Source organism: Centroberyx affinis, unplaced genomic scaffold (assembly GCF_046629955.1).
Source record: "Centroberyx affinis isolate AG114_WGS23_722 - 3 ecotype Tasmania unplaced genomic scaffold, CSIRO-AGI_Caff_v1 ptg005775l_1, whole genome shotgun sequence".
Taxonomy (NCBI): Eukaryota; Metazoa; Chordata; class Actinopteri; order Beryciformes; family Berycidae; genus Centroberyx; species Centroberyx affinis.
The window spans coordinates 1-10000 of NW_027282927.1; the positions used below are offsets into that span (position 1 = coordinate 1).

The following is a 10000-nucleotide window of genomic DNA, read 5'->3' on the forward strand; positions in this document are numbered from 1 at the left end:
AGCTGTTACTCACAGGACACCGATACTCCAGATATTCCATCTCAAACACAGCGGACGGGAGATGAAACACGATTCCAGCTGTTTGGGTGTTACATCGATGCTGTAGGAAGACAGTTTATGGAGATGGGACGGGGGGGGGGGGGTTTGTTTGAATGTGTAGATCCTGGTTATCTGTGCAGCATCACATTTACTCCACAAAGATAAACAGCGGTCTGAAGAGACTGCAGCTCGCCTCAGGTCTGAGTCTGAGCCTTAAAAGGCCTGGAACTCCTCTCTCTCTCTCTCTCTCCCTCTCTCTCTCTCTCTGTCTCTCTATCTCTCTCCCTCTCTCTCTCTGTCTCTGTCTCTCTCTCCCTCTCTCTCTCTCCCTCTGTCTCTCTCTCTCTCTCTCTGTCTCTCTCTCTCTCAGGCCGGTTCACCATCCAGCGAGCGGCGAGTCGCTCTGTATGTCATCCTCTCTCCCACTTGTTTGGAGATGGAAGATCACTTCAGTGTCCGTGGTTTATCGAACCGACCAATGGTGCTTCTTGGTAAAAAAAAAAAAAATTAAATAAAGAAAACCTTGGAATTCCTCCTGGGCGGTGTGTGTGTGTGTGTGTGTGCTTGTTTGGCTTGTTTGGTCGGGGTTGGGTCGGCCTGGAGGCATGACATGTTTATGATACAAAGCTGCGAAAAATAGCGAGCAGCTGGTCTCTTACAGTATTTATAGGGGGATTATGCTAACAAGGCGATGTGAGAAGTGTTTACACACAGGTGGTGCGTCAGGCTTTCATCCAAATTGGTCAGACATTTCTAAATCTCTGTTATTTTACGAGGAATTAATGACAAGTTTGGACATACTTTACATTTTAGGCGGGGATCCAGACGATGAGCTCAACTGCAGAAGAAGCCTCAGTTCCTAAATCATCAACATTACAAGCAGCTGATAGTGAGGGGGTCAGAGGTCAGAGGTCAGAGGTCACAACACCCTGACGATACATGGAACAAATATTCCCGTGACCCAGAGAATGATCTTGATGATAGAGAAGTACAAGGAAAAGATGAAGAGAGAGAAATGTTTTTTTTGATCATGAAGCGTGAAAAACAGATTCATGACTTCATGTTGGCTACTATCATGTTTAGGAAATGAGTCTTTGATTTTTCCAAAGTTTGATGGAAAAAATGTCTTGGCAGGTTAGTGAGGTCAAACAGAGAAGACCAGTCGGAACAGAACGGACTGAAAGCTCCCGACAAATTTCAAAGTTTCTAAACTGGTAAATCTAACGGGGCGTTTCAGTGAAGAGATGCTGGTTTGGTTCCTGGTTTCTGGTGTTGGGAGAAGTCATGTTCACATACAGACTACACATACACTTTATCTGAACCAAGATCGTAGCAGGAACATCATGTTCAGGGTGGATTTCACTTTACTGTTGTGAAAAAAAATCTGAAGAAGCACATTTCACTACAGATTAATTCCCCTTTCACTTTCTGCTGAATATTTGTCCTGCAGGATAGATCCCTCTCATTTATTCATCAGTTTATTTACCATCAAATCTTCAAATCATGTCACTGTATCCTCAAAAAATGTTTTATTGTAAAAAGAAAAAAAAGTAATAAAATAATATAGTCACAAGCGGCAATTGCGGGGTCCAAGCACAATTTGAAAAGACAGACAGACAAAACATTACAGAAGGTATAAAGACACACAAAACCTGACATGTTGTAGATTGGACATGCAGTCTATTAGTTACAGCTTAACATGTCAGCACCTGTCACTAGCAGGCTTGATTATTGCAATGCATTGCTGTCAGGACTGCCCGAGAAAACCATCGGACAGCTACAGCTGGTCCAGAACAGCTGCTAGAGTACTAACAGGCACAAAGAGAAAATGTCACATTACTCCTGTTTTGAAATCTCTACACTGGTTACCAATTAGTGCTAGACTAGATTTTAAGATTCTTTTATTTATTTATAAATCTCTAAATTGACTTGCTCCTGACTATAAATGATGTGCTGTATAAATATGTTCCTGGTCGAGCCCTTAGGTCGACAGAAAATATCCTCCTTAATATTCCAAGAACGCAAACAAAAATTCATGGCGAAGCAGCTTTTTGTGTATATGGTCCTCTACTCTGGAATAGTCTCCCATTTGAATTAATCACAGCTCACTGTCTTTAATTATTTTATTATTTTATTTTATTAACTTTTAAAGCTCCCATATTCTCCATTCAGAGCTGTGTGTGTGGTGTCATGAACCAAAAACACTCTCAATCCATTTTTCCACGTTCATTTTCCAGCATCTCTCTGAGCCTTACCAAGAACAGGCCGTTTCTGTCGCCGTGTCTTAAGGCTCATTAATATTAACGACCCCTCCGTTCCGATCGGCTAACCGTTTCAAGGGTGAAACGTGAGACTCCGCGGCCCGGCGGCTACAGGTAGGGAAAATTCTGCAGTAATAAACAATGACAACGGCTCAACCGCTTTGAAAAAAACACTTTGTTAGTCTATTATTTCTTACAAAAATGATAATGAGCGAACCTTTGTGGCGTCACAAAGTTACGGAAGTCCAAACGGCTCGTTTAGAGGCTCGCTTTTCTAATATGGATTGTGTGGATTTAGTTTTGATACTTTCACCATGTTTAGATAGACCATCCAACTCCTTTATCATCACAGAGAGGGGAGTCCTGCTTTATATGATATGGACCTTTAAATAAAACAAATATTATATTAATTCAGTACCAAACTTCCATATGCATTTTCAAACATATAGTCAGTCAGTCAGTCAGTCAGTCAGTCAGTCAGTCAGTCAGGTAACTCTTAGTGAGGTGTCTCTTGGTCAGATGGCCTCTAGAGGGCGTCTCTGACTAACAGATGGTCTCTCTCCTGTGGGCTAAACGCCACATTCTTCGCTGTCAATTTACAGACATCCACATTAAGGTTTGTGAGAGACAGATACTTTTAGGGAAGAAGAAGAAAAATAATAATAATCTGTACAATAACAATAGTGTTCCAGCGCTCCGTGCTTGGACCCCTAAATATAAAGATGTAAAGCAGGCAGCGGGCAGTTTGGCCAAACACCAGTTTATTGATATTGAGTTGTTGGACAAACAGTGAAATGTCACTTCATCAGCAGTGATTGGTATTTTTGCAGCAAATGTCATTGAAAAACAAATTTAGCATTTTGATTTCATATTTTGTACAAGTTTCTGATCACAATTTATATTAATCAACAGATTTAAAATACCTTATTTACAAAAATCTACTAACGTAGACTGCAGGGGAAGTTTGGGGGCAGGGGGGTGAGAGAGAATGTGTGTGTGTGTGTGTGTGTGTGTGTGTGTGTGTGTGTGTGTGTGTGTGTCATACAATTTTGTGTTTCTGATGAGTCAGTCATGACACAGGTAAAGTCGACCTAGACTCTGTGAAATTCACTTCCTTGAAACTTTTACCTGCCAAGAATAATTTTTACAGGCCAAAAACCCCAAAAATTATTTTACATTTCTCATAGAAAGTTTGTCCCCAAGCCTGTTTTCAGTGTTATTTTGTGTAGAATCAGTCACTGTGTGAAACGTCCCATAAACAGACAAGAGCAGATTTAGGGTTTTCATTTAAAATTCTCATTTACTTCTACAGAGGTCAGCAGGGACGAAGTTTGAGAACAAAGACCAAAGACAAACAGAAAGACCAAAGAGTTTATAACCGAGACGTTCAGATGTTCTCGTCTCTAACAGTTAGAGGCGGCGTGGCGGTCGGTGACTCTTCTTCACTGATCCGCATAAAAGACAAATGTTGCAGGAGCAGCTGAGACACCAAAATCCAAAAATGAAAACCACAACAAACAAAAAAATCATTAATACAATCTGTTGTATTAATGAGTGAGCGAGTCTGAAATGAAAAATGTAAATCTGCTCTTTGGTCAGTGTTCACCCAGGAAACGATTCTGTACATGAAACAGCATTGGAGACAGGAAGGCGGACATATTTCTATGATGAAACACATTACTGATGTGAGGTAATGTTCTTCTAATCTTCTAAGCTTCTAATCCTCATGTCCAGGCTGTCTGTGAGTTCAGGTCCCTCTCTGGGCGGACTGAAGGTCTGATGTCACAAATGCTTCATAATTTAATAAAGAAATGGACGAACCTCCTAAAAATGGGGAATTAATTACCTCCGCCTGCCTGCCTGTCAGATATTTCTCAAAAGCTACAAACAGATTTGGACAGATCTCTCTCTGTCTCTGTCTCTGTCTCTGTCTCTGTCTCTGTCTCTCTCTCATTTTTAGCCAGAACTATCATGCTGCGTTCAGGTGCTGGTGGGAAAGTCGACATCTTTCTATTTTGTCAGAAAATCAAAGCAGGAAGACAAACGCTAAACAAACAGAAACCGTTACAGAGGCTGCATCAATCACAGTAAAAAACAATACAGATAAAACAAATGCTGAAGGCAGAGGTCAATCTGTTCAAATGTAACAAGCAGATGGAGGTAAAGCCTGACTTTCTCTAAATATCCACTGAAAGGTGGATGAACATCATTTGTAAACATATTCTGTGATGCGGATCTATCTGGAGGAGGACTTGAATCATCTCACATGAACATCACTGACCAAATGTGACAGGTTGGAAACCACACGTCAGATTTCATATTTGTGAATGAAATAAAGGTTACTGTACTGTTTGTGTGTGTGTGTGTGTGTGTGTGTGTGTGTGTGTGTGTGAGTGTGAGTGTGAGTGTGAGAGAGAGAGAGAGAGAGAGAGAGAGAGAGAGAGAGAGAGAGAGAGAGAGAGAGTTTATAATATTATTATAAAGAGAGAGATTATAATATCCAAATTCCAATTAAAATCTGGCTTAAAATATTTGATAGTGTGATCCAGCCCATTGCGCTGTATGGTAGTGAAGTCTGGGGTCCACTCAGTCACAATAGCTTCACCAGCTGGAGAAACATCCAACAGAATCCCTACATGCTGAACTTTGCAGACACATCCTACACACACAGAGAAGAACACCAACAAACACACAGATCAGAGTCAGGCCGTTATCCTTTAACATCAACATTCAAAAGCGAGCGCTAAATTTTTTAAACCACCTCAAATTCAGTTCCCCAGACAGCCTCCACTCTAAAGCCCTCCGAACCCAAGAGCTGAATCCAGAAAAGAGTCCGCTGTGTCAGCTGGTGCTGAGACTAACCGGCCCCCCTCAGCCACACCCGGACCAGGCTCACACCAACACTGCTTTACCAACACCGATCAGAGTAAACCAAATTATTAAACAATGCAAAGAAACCTATTTGGAACATTGGAAAAAAGAAACTAAAAGCCAAAGTAGACTAGAATGTTATCTGACCCTAAAAAGAGATTATGAATTGGCAGAATATCTCTCTACTGTCAGAGATAGGAAGCAGAGACAGATCCTCACCAGGTACAGGCTCAGTGACCACCAATTGGCAATCGAAACAGGAAGACATAAGAAATCATGGCAACCAAAAGAAAACAGAACATGTGGTCACTGTTGGACAGGTGAGGTCGAGACGGAGATGCACTTCCTCCTAAAATGTGAAAAATTTAACTCAGCCAGAGAAATCTACTTTAACAAGTTCAGCTCCCAAGTCTCCCACTTCAGAGCTTGATGATCAGTCAAAGCTGCGACTTCTACTAGCAGAGGGAAACACAGCAGACCTGAGGTCAGTTTGTAGAAACTTGCCACAACCTGAGGAACAGTGAGTGACCAATACACTTTTATTTTATTTTATTTATTTTCCTCTTTGAATGTTATTGTGTACTGCATATAAAATGTGTGTAACCCTTGTTACCAACAAACATTAATTCCTTCACATAGTTTACTGATCCTCACTCTGTGATGGAGGCTCTGGGTTCAGGAGCTGAACACACAGCAAACCAGTTCCTCTGTCCAGGCACTGACTCTCACACACACACACACACACACACACACACACACACACCTAGACTGATTCATCTTGATGCTTTGGCAATATTGTCTGTGAAATTTCATGCCAATAAAGCACATCGAATTGAATTGAATTGAGAGAATATGTGTGTGAAAGAGAGAGAGAAAGAGAGAGATACACACAGAGCAAGTTCTTGTCCATACACAGAAGTATCCTCTCTGTGTGTGTGTGTGTGTGTGTGTGTGTGTGTGTGTGTGTGTGTGTGTGTGTTGTGTGTGTGTGCAGCGGTGGTGGTGGGTGGTCACTTCCACACCTTGACGATGCCGTCTCGGGACGAGGTGACGATGAAGCCCTGCGTGGTCTGGAAGGTGGCGATGTCGGTGATGATGTCATGGTGTCCCACAGGGAGGGATTCTGGGCCGCGGCGGGGCGAGTCCTCCACCACCCCGCTCTTCTGCTTACTGTGGATCTCCTGCCGCAACACACAACAAAGTTTTTAGTTTTTATTTTGAACTTCACACCCAGAGACTGCAGCTGAAAACCAGACAGAAGGATAATAAGCATCATTTTAACATCAATATATCACAGTCAAATTAATATTACTGTAATGACTGTAAACAAATGAGTCCATGTTGGAGCTGATCGGTCTCTATCTCACTCCAGTAGTATTGTTAGTTCCAGTGTTTCTCCATATTAAGACTACATTTCCCATAAGCCCCGTTGCTCCCCCCCCCCCGCTGCCAGAAACTCTTTCAGCTTTAGCTCCGTTTGCTCTGGAAGAACAGAACCTCTTCCTGTTTTGTGCCGTAAAGCGATCCAGCAGATTTCCCTCCAGATCCACCAGGTGGAGAAACAATGGAGGATGCAGAGGAGAGGCAGTTTACTGTAATTATTCTGTATCTAAATTAATGTGCTAATGGTTTATTGGTGGTAAAATGATACACATCACACCTTTAATCTGCACTATTATGTGAAAATAAACTCAGTCAACACACGTACACTTTGTACTTAAAATATGTTGTTAGACCGAGTATTGTACCTTATGTATAAGGGAGATAATCATTGAGTACTAACATTGTGTACACTTCATACACTGGTTAAACACTGGAATAAGGCCACAGTAAATTCAAATGTAATAATGTTTTCCAGAGAAGTATTGAGAAAATCCTTAGTCTCTAAATCCATTTATATATATATATATTTATTGGAGACCGGAATCATACAAATGTCAAGTACAAAGTACAAATCTGTGACCCAAAATTTTTTTTTTTTTCACTCCCCAGAGAGGTCAGAGTATTCACATATGAGATAATAGGCTGCCATCGTTTGTAGAAATTGGCACTCTAAATCCATTTTTAACATCCTACGTTTTGTCAATCATTTGTAAAGCACTTTGAATTGCATTTGATTTGTTTGAAAGGTGCTATATAAATCAAGTTTGATTGATTGATTGATTGATTAAATAATTAAGATATATAACATCATTTATAAATCACTGACTGGAGCAGATTAGGGTTAGGGTTTGAGCAGATATTCAGCCAAATGCTGAATAAAATATCAGAGTGGCCGTTTATTTATCTTCCTCTCCCTGCGGTCTCTCAACCCCCACACTCACTCTTTTCAACAAAGCCCTAATTATTAAATAAGCATTATTGTTATTATTATCATCAGACTCCCTCAGCGGAGACCCCGTCCGGTCTGCGTACCTGAACCACTTCGGTGCCTTCGATGATCTTGCGGCTGTAGAGGACGGACGGGCAGTGCAGCGAGTCGTTGGCTCCTCCCGCTACGATGTAGGAGCGCTCCGGGTACGCCAGGTCCCAGAACCTGCAGAGGCACCACAACGGCTTCAACACAACACATCCCCCGCCTCAAGGTTCATCTGTCAACACCTACAAAACTTCACTCACTTAGAAAGACACTATGCAATTTAGTAAAAACATTTCTGAATTTGGTAACACTTTACAATAAGGGTAAATTAATTAAGGGTTAACTAATGTGTCTGGTAATCATTTACTAATGGTGTTCATGTTAACTAAGGTATTAATTTATACATTATTTAATAGTCATCTTTATAAACTATTAAATAATGAACACCAAACACCATTAGTAAATTATTACCAGACACATTAGTTAACTGTTAATTAAGGGTTGCATTAACTAACCCTTAACTAATGTACCCTTATTGTAAAGTGTTACCCTGAATTTTTGTAAAATTTGTAAAATATTCATAAACAGTAATTCCTCCACAGATGTACAGTGAAGACAGACAAATGTTTTCGGTCATGAACCCTAATTCCCAGATTACATTCAAATACAAATACTATGTGAATTTTACAGAAAGAGATTGAGTCATTTCATTTTTGACCTTTTCTGTAATTTCTTTGCTATGGAAACCAGAAACAAACAAATAATGAAGCTGTCAGTTGAGGCAGCCGGTGTGAAGCTGAAGCCGTAAAACATTTCTTTATTGGGAGTTTGAGTTTCTTCCCTCTGGCAGAAGGTTCAGAACGCCCAGCTGAGCGGAGCAGAGCGAGGAACTCTTATCTCCCGTGCATTAAATTATCTCTGGATGATTTGTTTATTACAGGACAGTCAGGAGGCCAGTGTTCAGTTTAAATTAATTTTAAATTCAGTTTAAATTAATTCTTAACTGTCCTGACCACCCACTTTATAAGGAGTTTGACCTCCTTCCCTCTGGCCTCCTTGTCAATAACAAGGAGACACGGCAACTTTTTACCTTTAACTTTAGTCTTGCACACCCTTATATTATTTAGTAACACTTTACAATAAGGGTCACTAAGTTAAGCATTAACTAATGCTTAAGAAGCATTAACTAACCCTTAATTAACAGTTAATTAATGTGTCTGGTAATCATTTACTAATGGTGTTCATGTTAACTAAGGTATTAATTTATACATCATTTAATAGTCACCTTTATAAACTATAAAATAATGTATAAATTAATACCTTAGTTAACATGAACACCATTAGTAAATGATTACCAGACACATTAGTTAACTGTTAATTATTAAGCATTAACTAACCCTTAACTTAGTGATCCTTATTGTAAAGTGTTACCTATTATTTCATATTATTTATTATCTTTTACTTATTGCCACGGCACAGCACTTTACTCGATTTGATTTTGTACTTTATTTTGCACTTCACTTGCAGTGCATAATATCAGATGTGGTATTGTTTCCCATTTTTGGTTTTTCAGTTTCTGGTTCAGTGTGGTATGAGTGTCTTCGTTTTTACTTGAGCTGTTTGTTGGTTTATTCTGGGAACTTCTGGGTTCTATATTTCTGATGGTTGTTGTTGTCGATGTTTTTATGTTTTTATGTAACCTGATGTGTTTCGATGCCCGCTGCAGACCAAATTTCCTTCGGGATAATAATAAAGTTGAAGTCGAAGTCGAAGTTTAATGCTGTTCTAGTGGATGATGACATTTGCTGATCGCCATGGTGGCACAGAGAAAAAAGTACGACCTGAAATTCAAGCTGTCAGTTTCAAATTTGCTGAACAAAACTCAGGAGAAGCAGCAGCAAGACATTTCTCCATTGATCTTTTTTTTTTAAATCTTTTTTCTAAGGTAGGCTACCAGTATTTTGATATGGGGCTCTCCCTCTCTCTCTCTCTCTCTCTCTCTCTCTCTGCGCTTTAGAATGTAACCGCTGTGAAACAATCAGAAAATAACGTTTTATTTCTCTGATTCACCGGCTTTCTTGCTACTACCACTCCCTCTCTTTATTCACTTTCTAGCTCGCTCGACCATCTCTCTCTCTCTAGCTCACTCGATCATCTCTCTCTCTCTCTCTCTATTAACTGTAACTATGTGTGAACTTTGTCGGGTGAACTGTTACACCCCCCCCCCCCCGCCCCCGCCCAAAAAATGGTATTCGGGACAGCCCTAGGTTGCAGTGAGGTTGCAGTGAGGTTGGAGTGAGGCTGCAGTGTGCTGGTGTGTGGAGGTTTGACTCGTTCAGACCTGATCCTCATGTCGGAGCCGGCGGTCAGGAGCAGCGGGTTCCCATCAGCTGGACTGCAGTAGATCCCATGAACACTGTGGGGAGACGGCTGGAACACACACACACACACACACACACACACACACAAA

General features: G+C 40.7%; 1 protein-coding gene across 1 annotated transcript in view; it reads right to left on the minus strand.

Annotated features, from left to right (window-relative positions):
* Positions 1-3084: 3084 nt before the first annotated feature.
* The window catches only part of pik3r4 (phosphoinositide-3-kinase, regulatory subunit 4), a 48185-nt gene continuing 41269 nt past the window's right edge, over positions 3085-10000 (minus strand). The window contains exons 19-21 of the mRNA XM_071547285.1: positions 9872-9960; positions 7587-7707; positions 3085-6352 (exon numbers count right to left, since the gene is read on the minus strand). Coding sequence (XP_071403386.1) covers positions 6182-6352; positions 7587-7707; positions 9872-9960 — 381 coding nt within the window. The 3' untranslated portion in view covers positions 3085-6181. The remainder of the gene's footprint in view (positions 6353-7586; positions 7708-9871; positions 9961-10000) is intronic.